General features: G+C 40.1%; 1 protein-coding gene across 1 annotated transcript in view; it reads left to right on the top strand.

Moving 5' to 3' along the window:
* LOC145401678 (UDP-glycosyltransferase UGT5-like) overlaps positions 1–2525 on the top strand; it is a 119198-nt gene extending 116673 nt beyond the window's left edge. Inside the window, exon 10 of the mRNA XM_080273865.1 lies at positions 2390–2525. Coding sequence (XP_080129991.1) covers positions 2390–2525 — 136 coding nt within the window. The remainder of the gene's footprint in view (positions 1–2389) is intronic.
* Positions 2526–21404: the final 18879 nt, after the last annotated feature.

The following is a 21404-nucleotide window of genomic DNA, read 5'->3' as shown; positions in this document are numbered from 1 at the left end:
GTGACAGTTGGTGCTGTATTTTCGGAGATTATTTTTCGTGGTAGGTGGTGGGTGGTGGTGATCATCATCCACTCACTTGATGTAGTGCTGCCTACTTCTTCCTTAGCTTTTATCATTCTTTTTCTGTGCCTGCCCTCCTCTCTTCCTAATTCTCCCATCTTTCCTGTCACTTCTTATTGCTCTTCTTTCCTTTACTGGTGGCTTTACATTGAGTGACAAGCCAAATGGTTTCCTGTAAGCCAAGAAACCATTTACAACGCTGGGTGGTAACCATATAACCAAACTATACGTGCTTCCTACGTGTCAACAAGTGGGTTGGTGGAGGGTTAGTGCCCCTCCCCGTAAAATAAATAACTCAAAGTCAAATGGCCACCCCTTACGGCATTGTGGCGTTTGGCAATAGATAGATAGATAGATAGAAAAACGCTTGGAATAGTGAGTATCAGTGCTAGTGAGACAGATCAAGTACCTCGGGGAACATGCGGAAAAGGGTACGAAGAGTAGGCGAGTGCCAAGAGGAAAAGAAATCTTGGCAAAGCCTACACATCTCTAGACCATGAACCTCTTTGAGTCTACACACTACACAGAGTGAGTATTGCCATTGTCTTACCATTTATTATTTAGTTTTCAATCATTGTTAAATATATTTTTGTGTATGGTCCGATATTTTAAAAATTTATACGCATTTAAATTTTCATTATGTCAGCATCATAATCGCGATTGCGTAAAGCATCCTTATTACCACCATCTTGTACATTACCAGTCATTTTCATAGATACTTCCTTTGTTGAAACTGATGAATATTTGGTGGAGATATGCAGTGCTCGAGGAAGCAAAACTTTAAACTCATTTCTCCAGGAACTTGATAATGGTGAGTTTGGCCTTGTGGTTTGATACACCTCTGTGGCTTTTTCCTGTGGATTCAGAGAAAACATGGAAACTGAATACCGAGTCCTGTGATATGCATTTCGATCTGGGAGAATTACTAAATAATATTACTGTATCATAAAGCATGTATGTGGCACTTAGGCATAATGAAATATTATCTGTTAGGGGTAAAGAAATACACTTGTTGTGAAGGGGTGATATCCCAAGATACACCCAGTTCATTGTCGTCATCGTAATAGCAGCAGCAGCAGCAGCAGCAGCAGTAGTAGTAGTTGTTGTTGTTGTTGTTGTCATAGTAGTAGTTCACGGGTGGGAGCCTATTCAATAACATGTACTAAGATATCAATACAATGTTTGCCATCCTTCCCATATTTTGTATCCTTAATAAGTTTTGGAGGACGGCTGACCTAAAATAACGGTGGGAGACTTTAATTAGTGGACGATTGATTGACTGAATATAAAAATCTGGCTGCGCAACTGCCAGGTTCATATGCCGCCGATATAATGGAAGACATTTTCAAGGAACCTGATGAAACAGCCTGTGAAGTTTCGTTGAAATCCATGTGCCCATTTCCCGAGTTTTCTGATAGTTTTTATTTCTGGGACGGGGCAGGCCTTTCCAAGAATCACAGGGAGGGTGATGCTTCCCAGATATTGCATTACGAATTAAGGTCCGTCGTATAACATGTACTAATATATCAAAACCAAACCTACACTCCATTCACCACTTAAAAAATCATGACATGAAAATTGTATTTAGCGAAAGACCTTCACCGTAACCAGATAAAATTACCTGGGAAATTTCATTCAAATAAATCAAATAGCCAAGTAGTTCACACACACACACACACACACACACACACACACACACACACACACACACACACACACACACACACACACACACACACACACACACACACAGGCTAAGTCTTGTGCAACGGTATAGGGCGAGTTGCCGAAAATTATGCCATTCCACTTTGCAGGACTAAAAATAAACAAACAGATAAATATAATCAGTAAGCTTATGTAATTTTATAAGAATAATTAAAAACATTATATTTGCACTGTAGTTCTAGTCATGGTCAGATTCTTATTACATGCTAATAACATGTTCCAGGATATTGCAAACTTCATTGACAACAGGCTCTGTCAATTTTCGTAAACTCCTTAGGGTATCAATGGAGTTATTATTTTCTGATAATTACTGTGGACTTAATAGAAAATATATGTTAACGTAATTAGAAATGTCTGCATTTAGCCGTAATAATTATTTTCATACAATAGTAAATACATGAATAGGGTTTGGCAGTCATTAAAATTAGTATTGCTCTTACTGTGCACCACTACAATTTCCATATAGTTATAATATTTTTGCATATATATATATATATATATATATATATATATATATATATATATATATATATATATATATATATATATATATATATATATATATATATATATATATATATAGTGTTGTATATTTCTGTCTCAGGTACAAGTTGTACAATGTTGATGTGTGGGCCAGCGTGGCAGGCGTGGTGCTGCTGCTCTTCTGGCTTCTCTGCCATCTACTGCGAACTCTTTTCAGATGCCTCTTTTCATCGGGAGCCAAACGCAAACTTGAATAGCAGTGTATTTTTTTGTGTTTTCCTGCACAGACAATCCTCACTATATGTTAGGGGTGTTTCCAGAACACTGTAAATATTTCCATACAATAGAAACCATGGAAGTCTTCAGCCCTCCCTTCTTTTCACGGTAAGACATGCAGTCGAAATTTAATTTTTCAACTGAGCATAGGAACTTAAGAACAATTAACTAAGAAGTGACGACAGTGCTATTTTACAGCTGAGGTAGCTGCCCACAGTTTACATAAAAAATGCTGTTTAAATAGCAAAAGAGGTACTTTTGGTAGCTTTCGTGAAGTGAGAGATACTTCGAAAAATATTCAGTATTTCGTGTCCAGCCCTATCTAAAAAAAACTTGCAATAGTCACACTGGCACTGTCAAATGGAAGAAACTGAGGAATTATTTTGCAGCCATGCAATGGATCTTTAGAAGGCTTTTTTTTTTTTTTTTTTTTAAACTGTAGCAAAAAAATAACCAACATGGCAGCACAAAACTAGTACTTTCTTATAGTACTCTAGATAACGAAGGCTCATATTGCAAGACACTCATACAAGCACAATATATGCTGATGTTAAGTACCTAATATTATTATTTCATCTTCATAGCTTTAGAGCATATTTACCCATCATGTCTTAAGTTCATTACTTTTCTTGCCTATCATTAACTAGAACAGTGCTTAATAAATTAACCAATCAATCAAACAATCAATACACACACACACACACACACACACACACACACACACACACACACACACACATATATATATATATATATATATATATATATATATATATATATATATATATATATATATATATATATATATATATACGCAGGATTTTTTCAATGACTTAAGAGAGGAAGGAAAAACTTATGATTAAAAAAAAAATAATAATAATCCATACATCAGATTACTGGTGTCCTCCATCATTAAAAAATCTGTAATAGTTTGATTTGAACAGCCGTAGGTTGAAGTCTGGGAGGAAACAACTCTGGGGAAGCGAGTTTCAGAGAGATCCAGTTCGGGAAATGAATTCTGATAGGCAGAAGTTCTGCAATATGACTCTGTGACATTCCAGTCATGAGCATTACCAGATGCCTGTGTAGTGCGGGGAAGGCATGGACAGGACGCACAATGGATGCAACTTCGACTGAGCATTTGCCATAAAAGTATCTGTAAAACAATGCAAGGGAAGCAACATTCCTTCTGACTTGTTGGGGAGGTAGTTTATTTGTAATAGCAGGGTTATTAATAATTCTAACGGCTTTGTTCTGAATTTTGTCTAGTTGTTTTAGCGCAACCTCTCCATATCCATTCCACAAGAGTGAGCATTATTCAAGCTGAGAGTGCACATGACTTGTACAAATTATAGCTAACTGCTCGTCATTGAAGGCGTGACGGAGTCTGTATAATAATTCAAGTTTAATTGAGGCAGTTCTAGCAGGTGATCTGACAATGAGAGGTCCAGCTGAGGGCATTGTTAAGTGAAACGCCGAGAATTTCAGTACTTTTAGAGATAGAAATATAAGTAGCACTGAAGGTACTGTAGGACCTGGCAATATCTGTCTATTAGTAAACTGTATATATTGGGTTTTACTGCCAATAAAGGAAACAAGGTTATTTTATTACCATTCAGTGATCTTAGACAAGTCTTGATTTATGGAGATTGCTGTAGTGAGTTGTGAGCTACATATTAAAGTTTGAAAATGGGTATTTAATGGTGAATGAAGTGTGGAGTGTTGAGTCATCTGAATACAAGTATAAATGGATGGGACTATGGGTAAGAGATAAGAGATTATTAATATGAATTAGGAAAAGTGTTGGAGCCTTAACTGATCCTTGTGGCATGCCAGCTTTAACTGAGTGGAAATTGGAATTTACATCATCTACTTTTACTATTATCTTCCTGTCACTGAGCTATGAGGAAATCAGAGGAACAAAAGACGTTAGTCCATGGCAAAGGAGTTTGGACACCAGGGAACGGTGCCATACTATCAAAAGCTTTAGAAATATCAAGGATGAGTTTCTTCATGTTGGTCAATTGTTTGATAGATGGTATGAGTCAGGAGATTGAGTATATCAATGGTGGATCTTTTGTGTCGAAAACCAGACTGTTTATCACTAATAAACTTGATGGATTCAAGATGTTGAACCATATTATTTACCAAGAGAAGATGTGATAGTTATTGGTCTGTAATCAGAGGGGTCAGAGGAACGTCCTTTCCTTGGAACTGGGTGGATATTGGGATCTTTCCATGAATTAAGGAATGAAGAAGTACGTATGCATAGTCTGAATAATTTAGATTGAAATGAGGCAAGTTCTGGGGAGCACTTTTTAAAAACAATTGGAGGAATTCCTTCTGGCCCTGCAGCTTTGTTGGCTGGTAAGTTGTTTAGCATGGATTTTACGTATGTAGTCTGTGTCTTAGGTGGAGCATTTCAGGAGAGTCAAGTTCTAGTACAAGGACGTCCTGGCTGTCTTCCTGTAGGGAAGAATTTCTGGCAAATGCACTGGCCAAGATATTAGCTTTACCATGCAGGTCATTTATAATGTTATCATCCGAAAAATTTAGTGAGAGAATGGGTAATGGCTTGTTAAAGTTATTGAAAGAATTGAGAGTTGACCAAATTATTCTATTGTTCATTAGGATTGTTTGATAATTTAGATGCTTGGTTGTGAAGAACGTTTGATTTAGCAACATTTATTAGTGCTTTTGCATGGTTTCTAGCAATTGAAAATTAACTGAGTGATTCAGACGTTTTTTATTTGTTGTTTGCAGATGATACTGTGTTGTTGAGTGAAGACGAAGGGGAGCTGCAAGGCTTGGTGGATGAGTTTGGGAGAGTGTGTAAGAAACGGAATCTAAAGGTGAATGTAGGGAAGAGTAAAGTGATGGTCTTTAAGAGAGGTGAAGTCAGTGAATGTACAGCGAGGTTGGATGGTGAGGAATTGGAAAATGTGAGTAAGTTGAAGTACTTGGGTAGTGTGATGAGTAAAGATGGAGGTTTGGAGGGTGAAGTGCTTGAAAGGGTACAGCAGGGAAGAAAGGTTGCTGGTTCTTTGAAAGCAGTGATAAGAAACAGGGAAGTGAGCATGGAAGTGAAAAAGTTACTACATGACAGTATTGTGATACCAACTCTAACGTACGGAAATGAAGCTTGGACGTTGTTGGAAGGACACAAGTCAAGAGTGAGAGCAGTGGAAATGAGTTATTTAAGAGGAGCCTGTGGAGTCACATGGAGAGACAGGCTGACGAATGAGGATATTAAGGAGCGTTGTGGTGTGGATGTGGATGTGATAGGAAGCGTTATGAGGAACACACTGAGGTGGTTTGGCCATGTGGAGAGGATGGAGGGTGAAAGACTGACGAAGAGAGTGTATGCGAGTGAGGTGGAGGGGGGAAGAGGGAGGGGGAGGCCGAGGATGAGATGGAGGGATGGGGTGAAGAGGTATATGAGAGAGGGGGGTGTGAGTTGGGAGCAGGGCAGTGAAATGGCGGGGGACAGGGCGACTTGGAGGCGATTTGTTTGTGGCCACCCCAAACGGGATTGAGGCGTCTGGCAATAGATAGATAAATAGAAGAGTTATATGCTAATCACATTTGGGGCTTTGCCCTGGCAGAATTGCTATCATACCATTTTGGGGGGGCCGATCTTGTAGTGAACTGTTTACTTGGTATGAACAATTCCATACCAGTTTGTAATAAGTCATTCATGTGGGACTTGGTAGAATAGATATCACTAGAGAAGAAAGACTGCCATGGAATGTCGGCAAGATAATTTCTAAATCCATCCCAGTCTTCCCTATCAAAGTGCCATCGGGTCACCCTGACAGGTTCGAAACTCGGAGGTCTGGGGGAATCGATTAATGAGGCTATGATGAGATTGTGGTCAGAGGATCCCAGTGATGACAGTGCTTCTATCCTCTATTGATCTGGATTATTTGTCAGGAATAGATCGAAGAGATAGGTGTTATGGTCAAGATTATTTGGTATTCTGGTTGGTTGCTTTACCAGCTGCATGAGATTAACTGACTGCAAACAGCTCGCACTGTAAACTACTATCATCTGTCCTAGCAGAAGGCAATAACCATTCTACATTATGAGCATTAAAATCACCCACAATGGTAATTTCAGTGCTAAGGGTGAGGTTAAGGTTAGTCAACTGTGTGGATATGGAGTCAAATACACTTGGTTATTCTAATTTCATATATGCTTAGACTAACCATTTTTAAAATTATATTTCATTCTCTACCACGCTCATTATTACATTAGTTTTCAATTAACAGCTGGTCTTCCTTTTTTATTTATTTTTTATTCTTTTTGCCAGTTACTGGATTCCTTTTGCAATTTATGTTTTTAAACTTGGATTTTTAATTACTATTCTCATCTCAATCTTTATAACTCTTTGTTCATTGTTATATCACTCAATTTCCATGTGTCTGGAGCCACATGAGGCGTGACCGAGCGTTGTTACCATCATTTTATACAATTTCATAATGTTCATATTACATATACCCCATATATGTGGCCATGTCTCTATATGTGTAGTATGAATGTGATATGCTTGATTGACTTCAATATTCCACTGACTATATATTGAGTTACTGATGTTACAGCTGCAAAAGAGTTTTTGTTTGTAATGACACTGCACTTCAGACCCATGAAGTGACACCAGTCTAAAGCCAGTCCCTAGAGGAACGTCACCCAGCCAGGAGTATATCACTAAATTGCTGAAATACTACCCAGGGTAAAGAAGAAAGTGGGACTTCTACACTTCAATAATACCACCATATCTCTTGGCTGGACATAGATTTAGATGTGGAGACATTTGAATGGGCATAACTTACAAGTGGAATACACCACTCTTGGTTGTAGCTGTAGGCCCGTTATCACCTGTCATCTAGCCCATTCATATACTCGCATATGTGGGCAGGTTCAGCCGAATTACAAAATTTGTGAATCACACAAAGCTAAGAGTTAATATTTCCTCTTAAGAAGGTGGAGCTGCACAGAGACTTGCTTAGGAGAGGGAAAGGGGCTCAACTTTTCTCTTGGAGGGAACTGTTACTGCGGGCTCATGGCCTTTGGTTCCTTCTTCCTCGCATAAAAAAAAAAAAAAAAACTGCTGTAAATGTCATTCAGTCTGGACAAGTAGAAAATATTGCACAGTGGTCATGGAAATCCAAGAACCAATTACACTTCCTTAGGAAGTGAAGTCACCAGCACTGACTTGGAAAAACAAGACCTAGGTGCACTACAATGCACTGGTCCCAATTACTCTAAAGCAGTGGTTCTCAACCTGAGGGTCGTACCCCCCGAGGATGACATGAGCAATTCCAAGGGAGGCGTGAGGTCTCCAAGAATATATAGTGTCTTGAACAAGTGTGTGTGTGTATGTGTGTGTGTGTGTGTGTGTGTGTGTGTGTGTGTGTGTGTGTGTATGTGTCCCGATGAAATGTTTTTATATAACCTTTATTCATATTGATGAAAACAGGGAAAGCTGCAGGTATGGATGGGTGTGCTGTGGAATGCCTGAAAGGTGGTGAAATGACTATTGTTGACTGGTTAGTAAGATTGTTGAATGTGTGCTTTGTGAAAGGTATGGTGCCAATTGACTGGGCAAGCGCTAGTATGGTCCCGTTGTATAAAGGCAAGGGTGATAAGTATGAATGTACTAGCTTTAGGGGTATAAATCTCTTTAGTGTTGTAGGTAAGGTGTATGGTAGAGTGTTAATTATGAGAATTAGAGAGGGTACAGAGGGAGTGATTGGTGATGAGCGGTGTTGCTTTATGAGACGGAGGGGATGCGTGGATCAGGTGTTCGCTGTGAGACAAGTGTGTGAAAAGTATTTAGCGAAAGGCAAGGATGTGTTTTGGGCATTCATGGATTTAGAGAAAGCGTACGATAGAATTGATAGGGAGGCTTTGTGGACTGTTTTAGGATTGTATGGCCTTGATTGTAGATTACTAAAAGGGGTGAAAAGTTTTTATATAAATAGTAGAGCGTGTGTAAGAGTGGGAAATGCTGTGAGTGATTGGTTTCCCGTGAGAGTGGGGCTGCGACAGGGATGTGTGATGTCGCCTTGGTTATTTTTTATTCATATGGATGATGTTGTAAAGGAGGTGAACGCAAGAGTTTTAGGTGGAGGTCTGAGTCTGGTGAATGTTGATGGTGGAGAGTGGAATCTGAAGCAGCTGCTGTTTGCAGATGATACTGCACTGGTGGCTGATTCAAAGGCGAGATTGAGACAGTTGGTAGAGGAGTTTGGAAGGGTCTGTGAAAGGAAGAAATTCAAAGTAAATGAGAATAAGAGTAAAGTGATGATGTGTACGAGGTTGGTAGATGGTAGGGGGATGAATATAGTTTCGAATGGTGAGTTGCTTGAGGAGGTAGAGTGTTTTAAATATTTAGGGTCACATGTTGCTGTGGATGGAAGAATAGATGCAGAAGTGAAGTTTAGAATAAATGAAGTAGGTAAGGTGCTGGGAGGAATGAAAAAAGTGTTTAGATGTCGTTTGCTTAGAATGGATGTAAAGAGAAGGCTGTATGAGGGTGTTGTGGTACAGACTGCGCTATATGGGGCTGAAACATGGAATATGGGTGTAGCAGAGAGGAAAAGTTTGAATGTAATGGAAATGAGGTGTCTGAGGAGTATGTGTTGAGTGACGCGTATGGATCGAGTGCGAAATGATGAAGCATGAAGGAGAACTGGAGTTGTTCAGGAAATGGCTGGTAGAGTTGAGCAGAGGGTGTTGCGATGGTTTGGGCATATGGAGAGAATGGATAATGAGCAATTGGTGAAAAAGATAACTAGCTCTGATGTGAGAGGTGTAAGACTGAGAGGGAGACCACGAATAGGATGGATGGACAGTGTGAAGAGAGCGCTGGATGCGAGAGGGATGTCTGTTGAGCAAAAAGGAGTGGCTGTGCGTGACAGAAATAAATGGAGAGAAATTGTGAATAAATGATGACGCAGCCCTGAGGGGATATTCTCCCACATTTGGTCTGATCAACTACTCAGGTCATGTGCGGGTAAGGGGATGGGTCTATTATGATGTGGCAGGAGTAAACCAGCTCTGCTGTCGGGCCATGCTGTGGATGTCACTGATTGCACTGCGCAGTTGACCCTTGTGTGGTGTGGTGCGGTGAGGATCTGTCCCTTCTCCCATTTGGGGCTAAGATGCGAATGCATGTGTTTGAATGGATGAGTAAATGGGGAGTGTGTCGTCCTGTCTCGGCTACCTCCCTTTCCTTGGGGGAAGCAGCCAAGGTATATAGATAGATTATTCATATTCTGTCTCCTTCAACCTTCAAAGCACCTGCTTCTTTGTATCCGTGAAATAAGTTCGTTTCTTTCGTTCTTGCTTATTGCCTGGTCGCCTTCTTGTTTTTTCCTCTCTCTAATCTAGTCGTTTTTAGAGAAAATTAAGGATACCAATAAGTCTTATTTTGCAAGACTGACCAAACCCCAGTTAATATATATACACATCCTTCAACTTCTCCCGTATCTCTTTGCAGAAGGGCTAATGAACCATGTAGTTTTTTATGCAAGGAAGAAGAAGCCAAAGGCCAGAAGCCTGCAATATTGTTCCCTCCCCCCCAAAAAAAAAAAAAAAAGATAAAAGAGAGACAAATTCAAGATCAGTTCATTTCGAGATGTCTGGATACATGTGTTTTGAAAGACTGGAAGTCATGTGCAGTAAGAAATACAGACAGAAGCAGACAGTACCACGAATGGCCAGTTGCATGCTTGAAGGACTGATAGTAGTGGCTAACTTATGCATTAGAGAGTTGAACAGAATATGGATGGGAATTTGCTGCAAGACAAGCATTAATGTGCCCACCTAAGTGGTGGAGGGATGCCAGCAAACAATTCAGAGGAGCAGCGATCACTGAAATTAGCGAATGAAAAGAGATAAAGATGCAAGGGAGACAGAGGTTGAATGGAGGCGGTAAGAGGAGGAGAATTAATGAAACAAGATACCTTTGACTCTACCTTGTAAAGAAGAGCCGTATAGGGGGAGCATCCCCACTCATGAAAGTTATACTCTACAGAGGGGCGAATAAAACCCATGTATAAAGTCAACAGCTATGCGGAATAAAGATGGCAAGGAGTCGGCTTAAGACACTTAATTTCTTGGAAATAGATTTTACAAGAGATGTGATATGAACTTTCCAAGATAAATCCCGAAGAGAATGAATCCCCAGATATGTTTAACGATGATGCATGATTGAGCTGAATATGATTTCAAATTTACCGATACTTCTGCAGAAGATTTTGACAGGTTGAAAAATGTAAGAACAGTTTTTGATGCATTAAACTACAAGATTACTTTACCCCAATCCAAGATACATTAGGTGTGCCATAGCCTCATTCCTTGTTAACTGATGCAAATGCTGAGATGGACGCTGCAGGAAGTAAATGTTAAGCTGAAAAGAATACAAAGGGTCGAGTCATTGGCGTAGGAGTGGATAGGGTTAGATGTACAGCTTAGGAGGTAATTGATGAACAGAAGGAAGAGAGATGGTGTCAGGAGAAAACCCTGAGGAGCCACACCATTGGTATCTCCAGAAGAAGAATGGTGACCATCTACTACAACAGCTACTGAATGACCAGAAAGGAAGCTAGAGGTGAAGGCACAAATAGAAGAATAAAAACCGTAAGAGGACTGTTTAAATTAAAAACATCCCAGACCCAGTCGAAAGCATTTGAGATGTGAAGTGCAATGGCAAAACGTCTGCCGTAGTCCCGAAAGGAGGATGACCAGGAGTCAGAAAGGTAGGTGAGAGGATCGCCAGTGGAGCGTCCCTGGTGGAACGCATACTAATGATTGGAAAGAAGGCTGTGATGTGAAAGGTGCTTGATTTTTTTTTATTAAGAATAGAATAAAATATTTTTTAAACACAGGATGTTAAATCCATTGTGGGTTAGTTAGAAGTAAATTAGTTAAAGAATTTTACATGGTCAGTAGAATTAAGGGAGTAACAAAGAGCAAAGCTATATTTAGAGGATGACAGGATAGCCAAAGCCAAAGAATAGATAATTCAAAAGATTCAAGTGCAGGAACACGATAGCAAGATTTGCTGTGTACATATTATACACAACAGCCACCTTTGGCTTAGAGGTGAGTATTGAGAAAGTAGGAGGATACAGAGAAAGGTTTACCATCAGTTGCCTCAGACCGTTGAGTCTCGGTAAGGAAGAGAGGGTGAGGATTAGAGGAAGAGATATGATGTTTTATAGAGAGAAAGTTAGAAGAAAGGCTGCAAATGTTACAGAACTGAAGAAGTGAGTCAAACTGTTGTTCCAGGCATCTCGCTTGGTCGTCACCATGAGAAGGTAGGTTGGTGATGGTTTTCATATTCCCCCATCCCCCCCGGGGAATCTGAGGCTTGGTGTTGAGGTATCATTTTATTTAAAAAATTATGATAAGGAAATGTAGTATATACTGTAATGTGCATGTAGTTCGGTGTCGACAGCTAGAGGAACTTGTATTGGAAAGCATGCTGGCTCATGCTCTGTGTTACTGGAACACTGAAGTTCAGCAAATAGGGATGGTCAGAAGCTAGTCCCGATTGCTGATGTCTGCTCTAGCTCTCCCCATCATCTGCTTTCAATCCACCTTGAGAGTACCTCCCTGTTTGACTGGTGCTACAGTCAACTCCCTATGCATCTGAGTTAAGGTCCACTTGAGCCAACGGCAATAATGATAATTTTGGAATAAATTTTCATAGTCAGATGACGGCAGAAAGTGAGGAGGGGTTATGTGGTTGTGTTGACCAGTGCTATTGAGACTACAGGGGCACTAGTGGGGAGCGTGAGGTTGAGCGAACGCGACTCGAAAAAGATTAAGAACTACCGCCCCAAAGAATTCCGTGAAGCAGATATGAAACCAAAGAGAATTCTGTATTACGTAAAGCGGCAATCTAGATGCAGAAATAATGAGATTTTCCTCTTTGTATGGATGCGTCTCTTATGCAATATTGTTTTGCTCGCTGACCATGAAGAAAGATATTGCGATCCGTGGGAGAGTTCAGGTTTGCACCACTAGAATGAACTCATCCACCAGGCACATAGGACACCAAAGACTCTGCAACTTATCGTTACAGTCTAAGTGTTTGCACGAGCAGTTACACAACTTAAGTTTTCAAAATCCTTCATGATTTTGATAATATAGACTACCAATACATGTTTAGTTTAAAACTGTGTATAGTAATCATTTCGCTATTATTAGACTGGGGAACACGAGTGCAGAATTTTCCTTCCTCTCTCTCTCTCTCTCTCTCTCTCTCTCTTTCTAGGCCGCGTACAAAAAAAAAAAAAAAGAATAAAGAAGAGTATGACTGAGCCGGTCGTGAAACTCAGGTCAGTAGTAGAGACAAATCACGTAAGAACTTCTGTGAGGAGTAAACTGTAGCACCAATCGAGCAGGGCAGTACTCCCAAGGTGGATGGAAAGCTGATGACAGGGAGAGCTGGAGCTCCAGTTTCATCAGCCCTCGGGACTAGGTCCCGACCATCCCCCTTTGCTGAAGTTTTTCAGTGTCTCTGTGACTCAGAGAGTAGGTCAGCATGCTCTCCAATACAAGTTTCTCTAACTATCAACACCAAACTACATGCACAGTACTCACTACACTTCCTTTTCCAAAATTAAAAAAAAAAAAATCATTGCAGCAAAACACATGGCCTTGGAGTCCCGGGGGGGTGGGGGACGATAAATGTCCACACCTCCCGCCTCTCTCCCGGTAACGACTCGAGCTGCCTGGAACCACTGTCTGACTCTCTTTTTCATTTCTACAACATTCATGGCCTTTCCTCTAACTTTCTCTCTGTTGAGCACCACCTCTCCTCCTCTAAACCTCACCTTCTTTTTCTAACTGAGACTCAGCTGTCTGAGGCAACTGACAGCAGACCTTTTTCTGTATCCTCCTACTTTCTCTATACTCATTTCAAAGCCAAAGGTGGCTGTTGTGTATATATTCGCAACGACTTATCTTGTTCTCGTGTTCCTGAACTCGATTCTTCTGAATTCTCTACACTCTGGCTTCGGCTTTCCTGTCATTCTCTGACTATATATATCTGCGATGTTTACATATCTCCTAATTCTACTGACTATCAAAAATTCTTCGACTATCTTACTTCTACGATGGAACACATTCTATCTATTTCATCTTTCTCTGAAATCTCCATTCTAGGAAATTTCAACGTTCACCTCCACCTTTGGCTCTCCTCTCCTTTCACTGATCCACCTGGTGAACAAGCCTACACCTTTGCTATCCTTAATGATCTAGAGCTTGTACAGCACCCTACACGTATCCCTGACTGCCTTGGAGAGAGCTCCAACATACTTGACCTCTTCCTTACAACTAATCCATCTGCTTACATTGTTAATCTTTTCTCTCCATTGGGCTCCTCCGATCAGAACCTTATCACCTTAACCTGCCCTATCGCCCCGGTACGGCCTGTGGACCCTCCAAAGAAACGTCGTCTGTGGCAATTTGGAGCTGCAGATAGGGAGGCCCTAAGGCTGTAATTCTTTGATTTTCCCTGGAATGATTATTGCTTCCATGGCCGGGAACCATCTGGGTGTGCCTTGCACATTACGGAGGTTATTTTCTCGGGCATGGAAGCATACATTCCTTTCTCATTTCCTTTGACTAACGCAAGAAAGCCTTGGTTTAATCACGCTTGTTCTAATGCTGTCCGCAACAAGGAGAGGGCCTATAAAAGGTACCGGAACCAACCCACCCCTGAATCACATCTTTTATACGTTTCTGCTCGGAATTGTGCTAAGTCTGTTCTTTGCTCTGCTAAAAATAATTTCATCCATACTAAATACTCTCAACTCTCCAGCTCGAATTCTTCCCGCTCCTTCTGGCACCTTGCCAAAAATCTTTCTAACAACTTTACCTCAACATCCTTCCCTCCTCTTTTCTACTCTGATGACTCTGTAGCTATTTCTTCCACTGATAAAGCAGATGTCTTCGTTCAGAATTTCTCCTCCAATTCCACCTTAGACGATTCCGGTACTATTCCTCCATCACTTCCCCCCCTCTGACATCCTCATTGCTGACATTAAAATTTCTTCAGCTGATGTATTTTCTGCCAGCACAGGCCTCAATACTAATAAGGCATATGGGCCTGATGGAGTCCCTCCTGTTGTTCTCAAGAACTGTGCTTCTGTGCTTACACCCTGCCTAGGCAAACTCTTTCGCTTTTGTCTGTCAACTTGTACCTTTCCTTCTTGCTGGAAGTTTGCTCTCATTCAGCCAGTCCCAAAGAAGGGTGGCCATTCCCAATCCTCTAACTATCGTCCAATTGCTTTAACATCCTGTATCTCAAAAGTTTTTTAGTCAATTCTTAATAGAAAAATTTTAAAGCATCTTTCAAATCACAACCTTCTTTCTGATCGTCAGTATGGGTTCCGTCAGGGATGCTCCACTGGCGAGATTCTCACCTACCTTTCAGACTCCTGGTCATCCTCCTTTCGGGACTTTGATGAAAGCTTTGCCATTGCACTTGACATCTCAAAGGCTTTCGGTCAAGTCTGGCATAAATCTTTAATTTCCAAACTGCCCTCTTACGGTTTCTATCCTTCTTTCTGTGCCCTCATCTCTAGCTTCCTTTCTGGTCGTGCTATAGCCGCTGGTGTACACGGCCATCGTTCTTCTCCTCGATCTATTAACAGTGGTGTTCCTCAGGGTTCTTTCCTGTCACCAACTCTCTTCCTTTTATTCATCAATGACCTTCTAAGCTGTACATCTAACCCTATCCACTCATATGCTGATGACTCCACCCTTCACCTTTCCATTCGGTTCCCGCAACGTCCATCTCAGCAGTTACTTCAACAAACAGTGGATGAGGCTATGGCATGCCTAATGTCTGACTTGGCTCGTATCTCTGACTGGGGTAAAAACAATCTTGTTTTTAATGCATCAGAGACTCGGTTTTTACACCTATCAACCTGACAAAATCTTCCACAGGCATACCTACTAACGTCTATTAATATTCAGCTTAATCCTGCATCATCCTTGATCATGCATGGGGTTTCATTTACTCGGGACTTATCTTGGAAAGATCATATTACATCTCTTGTAAAATCTGCTTCCAAGAGATTGAGTGTGCTAAACCGACTCCGTTCCTTCTGTACCCCTGCACATTTGTTGACTCTATACATGGGTTTTATCTGCCCTTGTGTGGAGTACAACTCTCATGTGTGGGGTGGCTCCCCGCATACAGCTCTTCTCAATAGGGTGGAGTCAAAGGCTTTTCATCTCCTTAACTCTCCTCCTCTTACTGACTCCCTTCAACCTTTGTCTCTTCGCCGCACTGTTGCATCTTTATCTCTTTTCTATCGTTACTTCAATGGTCACTGCTCCTCTGAACTGTCTGCATGCATTCCTCCACTTCTATGACGGGCGCGTAGCACCCGTCTAGCAGCAAACTCTCATCCCTTTTCTGTCCAACTCTCTAATGGAAGAGTTAACCGTTACTCCTAGTCCTTAACTGTTTCCCTCTGTCTGTATTTCCTGCTTCCTATGATTTCCAGTCTTTCAAACGCAATGTGTCCAGGCATCTCGAAATGATCGGATCTTGAATTTAGCTCTCTCTTGTATTTTGTTTTTCTCTTGGAAGGAACAATAATTGCAGGCCCGCAGCCTTAGGTTTCTTCTTCCTCGCATAAAAAAACCCACAACTTATTTAATTTCTTCATTATAGTGTCGTCTATTTAATCTTACTCATACCATCTCCAGGTCATTTTATATAGTTTGAGAGAGACTTTCCAAGCTGGATGGGTTATACGTGGCCATAAGCATCTCCTTTCCTACTAGAGTTTAGTATAATCATTCAGTTAATGAAGTATGGTTGTGTAATTAAAATGAACAATAAATGTACAGCAGTATGACTATACAAAAAAAAAATATGTTTCCTGAATTTTCCTATAATCGTAGGACATATTTATTTTATCCATGTAGCCTTATGATGGTTTTATTTAGCTTCAGGAAAGAAGTTAGCATGTAATGAGATTATTACCTCCGCCAGCGAAGTTGGAAGAAGTTACGTATTTACTCCCGTCTGACCTGATTATTTGCTTATCAACAAGATATCTAAAAAAAAAAAAAATTGATGGATTTTATTTAAATTCTGTGTATCATGATGAAATGTTGGTGGTGCTCTGAGTTGTCTGGTATAGACGCTGACGGAGGTATGAGATCTCTGAGCGCAGTGTTATTCTTGGAGACTGTAACCCCGTCACTACAAAATTCTCTGAACAAAGTAAAAAGATCGTTCTGAAGTAGCAAGAATAAAGTGAAGATAACATCTCTCTGAAGATGATGCTACATCTTGTCCTATCCTGTAGTTCATTCTAAATAATACTTTCACTCTGCTACAACTCACACTCTTTCACACCTGCCCATATTCCTTCACTTTAACTCCACCACATGTAACTATAATCCATTAAGCTAGAATCACACCCAGTCTCAATTCACTACCTACCACAACTACTCATACTCAATCACTCTCATTGGCATAGCCAGAAAGGTGCCACTGGCCGCCCCTAAAATTTGTCTTGCCACCCTAGTTGCCAGCCTATATTTCCATGGAATTACTGAATAGCTCTGCCTGGGACACTTTCATAACTGGGTATGGCCACCACTAGGCCAACCCACTAATAAAATTCTAGTTATGCCCTTGCTCACTGTATAACTTTACAAATAATGGAGTATAAATAAGGGATATGGGTAGGCGTGGTAGGGTGTTTCCGTGAATCTGTGCACACTATATCAATATGGCATTAGGTATTAGCAAGATAAATGGGTTTATATTTGTGATTTGGGCAGACTGTAGATATTTGACAACCTGTGTTGGCATGAATGGTGGATGGGTACGTGTCTACAGTATATGTGCACAAAGAGCAAACTGACAAACGCATTGGCATGAAGAATGAATGAATATTTGTAGATTACTGCATACTTCTCAACCTTGACAGACTATGTTGGCATGAAGGATGGATGGATATTTGGAGACCTGTGTACAGTCGCCCAAAAAAGTATCCTCCCAAAGGTGCCGTGAGTCAATCTGACACAACGAACGAAGAAATATGGAGAATATTAAGTGAGCGTGAGATCTGTTAGTAGCCCCGGTTTACATACGGCGTAGCGGTGTACGAGTTAGAGTGTCGTATGGAATCATTATGCCCTTGTGAAATATAATAAGGGAATTATCTCGGATATATGAAATGGAATTATTCATGTATTTCCGATGCGTAGCCTGTATGAGTAGAACAGAACAATATAGACTCTGTATCGGATATCTGAAATCCTCGACTCAAACTTCGAATCTAGATATGAGGTACCGAATCTATCGTGATATTTGAGAGAACCAGGCTTGCTAACAATACCGACACTGCCTCAATCGCCCGACACATTGTGAAGTCCTGGGTTCATATGGGAGGATACTTTTTTGAGCGACTGTACACTGTATCAACTTGACAAACTACTGTGGCATGAGGTTAGGAAGGATATTGTTTCCCAGCTAAGGACGACTGTCAAAGACACTATCTTCGTGTCTGTTGAGAAAACAGTAAAAAAGTTGTACTTGTGATGGAATAATAGATAAACTATATATCAACCATGAAAATGTGGTTCTATGTATACTTTTATGGATAATTGCTTAATTCATTTGCCGAAAATCTACAGTATGTTCAGTAACGAACACATTTTTTTAGAATACCATTAAAAGTAAGTATGTGCATTGTATAAATTTAATGTACTGTAATATGAGCAACACAGTAATTTTTCTTGTAAATCATTTACTAAAAACACTTCAGTTTATTGATGATCAGTGTTAAGCCAGTAAACATATTCTGGTGATATACTGAACAAAAACCTTCATTTTATAGGAGAACTTTTTAGCTATATAGTAACTAGAAACAAAGTTTAATATACATAATATGCAAATAAGTTTTCTTGAACTTAACAGGATCTGGCAGTATTATTCTTAAGCATTTATAATGAATATGAAGTGCAGGGGAGTCAAGGGTCCATCCAGTATCAACATTCAGGCTCTAATCATACTGGAAATAAAGGAATAGAAGACCACTAATTATTGTTGCTGATAATTTGTTCATAATATAGACTCAGACTAAACACAAACAAGTGAGTCTGTTTAGCCCCTTCAGTCTGGGGACACATTTTAGCTGCCAACAGACTATTTTATTTAACTTCAAGAAATGAAGGGGCTAATGAAGTCTGTATGAATAATATCGCCCATTACTAGTAATACTACAAACGTGAACTTAGGTGCTGTTATTGTTTTTGTTGTTGTTGTTCAACCCCAATCTGTCTGAGCAGGATTACAGGAACCCATCAGACATTTCACTCAGTGTAGAGCCGTCTGAAGTGGAAGAAAGAGTAATAAAAACTTACTAGAAGGAAAGGAAGCAACGGGAAGAGAAGTGGGCGGACAAATAAAATGAAAAAGGTGAAGGCAGCACTGAATCAACTTAGTGGAATAGAAAACGAAAATTTTCTTCAAAAATGATTGTTAAGAAGTAGGGATGGCAAAAGTACACAGACAAGAGGTGGAAAAAGCACAGAAAAAAGAAGCGGTACCATGGCACAGCAAACACGTCCCTGGCCGTCATTTTACTGCTGACGTATAAACACAACAGGATATCTATTGAAAGATGTCACATAAATTTTGGAGTAAATCGGGTGTAAAATGACGATTTCGTGCCCATTTGTAATTTTAGGCATGGCCCAAGTGACATTGACCCCCCCTACCGCTAACTGGGGGATGACCTCCCTCATGTAGTGAGGCATGTTATAGGATGCAGATGTGAAAGATGCACCTTTAGGTTTTGGTTTCATGTCCATATGACGAATTTGAAAGGAGTTATGGAAAAAAAAAATCTTTTTGCCCGTCCCCATTTTTAAAAAATTTTCTTCGGTCTACAGCCTGGGCCGTGGCACACTTTGGTCAAAAATATCATCAGGTGACCTGAAGGTCATCGATCATCCCGATAATTTTAGTCAGAATCGCAACAGTAATTTTCGCGTCAAGTTATTAACAGGGAGACAGGCAGACAAAAACAAACAAACAAATAGACAAACCGATTGAAAACAATACCCATCCCCGAGCCCCTCCGGGCGGGGACGGGTAACAAGAGAGCATTCAGGATAGGAGAAGATTTTGAGACCCATACCCATTACTACGTTCCATATTTTTGCTACAGACTTGTAGCTGGTGGAATGTAGTAATGGGTATAGGTCTCCAAATCTCCTTCCATCCTGCATGGTCTCTTGTTTCTGTGCTTTTTTCATCTATGTGCATTTTTGCCATTCCTACTTCATAACAATAATTTTAAAATAAAATTTTTGTTGTCTAGTCTTTTATCTTTCCGTGGAAGTATAATTATGCATAAGATAAGTGTTAGATTTGGATTGTTACATGCATAGCATACTTACAGACTGAAATGAGGGTGCCTTCTCGTGCAAGAAGTTTTTTTTTTTTTTTTTTTTTTTTTTTTTTTTTTCCTATCGACCATTGAGGCCGAAGCCTCTGGTCATTAAGGCAAATATATATATATGTATATATATTGACACATATATACATATATATACAAACATATATATATACATACATACATACATACACACATCCATGCATATGAACATACACACTTTCATGCACACGTACATATATATATAATAATTTTTATTTTATTATTTTTTTGTAGTTTTATTTTTATTATTTTTATTTATTTTTTTATATTTTTAACCTTATATTACTTATAAACAAAATACCTAATCTAAAGACCCTAAAACTAACCACCTAACAGACAAATCGCTAACCTATACTAAATCCTAAGAGACAAATAACTAGACCTACACTAATGTTCAAAAAGCCTCGACCAAGAGAACACCATCGACTGCAGATATGTAATGCTTTTCTACATTACATACCTGCACTCATCACCTGATGACTGTCAGTCGAGGCACAACCTAATATAGGGGACATCAATATATGAAAGGGAACCAGACGAGTCAGGAACATTTCCATATACGTCAGCTGTCGTCCCTAATTAGAATAACTTAAGCAAGATAATATAATGTATTTACATAATTTATACAAAAATTGAAGAACCTCGCCCAGCAGACTACCATCGACTGCAAGTGCCCAATACCTTCCTATATTGCACACTTGCACTCATCAGCTGGTGACTGTCAGGCAAGGAATTATGCAAGAAGTGAGCTGTAGCCAGCCAATATTGCGCAAAATGGCGTACTTACGGGTGACCGTGATGCTGTTTTCAGTCACTCGGAAACCGTAGCATGAATGTTTTTCTAAAAATGAAAACAAACATTTACATTTGACAAAAAGCATATGCCTTTTTGTTTTGAAGTTATGACTGATGAAGAAGAAAGAAAAGATAGAACAAAAATCCAAATTTTTGCAACTTGATTTTGTGACTCCTATAAAGGTTAGCAAGTTTTTGCGAGTAGTTTTGCACTTGAATAGCGAAGATCGTTTAGTTCATAAGCTTAGACCTGGGCTTTGCAACCGTTTTTGCATGAATTCTCCTATACCCTATGTAGCCTACAGGACGACATTTTGAACATGCACCATTCCTACTTACAGAGTGGCTACCGCACTCTGTGATGATGCATGCCACCACCTACCACATCACTGCAATAGACAACTGGACTGGACATGGGTGAAATGGTTGTGGCAAACGGGTTTCAAGCCCGGATGATGACAGTGCTGAGGAAGAGTTCAAAATAGTAGCCAGTGTAATGGAGAGAGAGAGAGAGAGAGAGAGAGAGAGAGAGAGAGAGAGAGAGAGAGAGAGAGAGAGAGAGAGAGAGAG

Source organism: Coenobita brevimanus, chromosome 56 (assembly GCF_032717465.1).
Source record: "Coenobita brevimanus isolate Jiangsu-jjx chromosome 56, ASM3271746v2, whole genome shotgun sequence".
Classification (NCBI taxonomy): Eukaryota; Metazoa; Arthropoda; class Malacostraca; order Decapoda; family Coenobitidae; genus Coenobita; species Coenobita brevimanus.
This window is presented reverse-complemented; position numbering and strand designations above follow the sequence as displayed.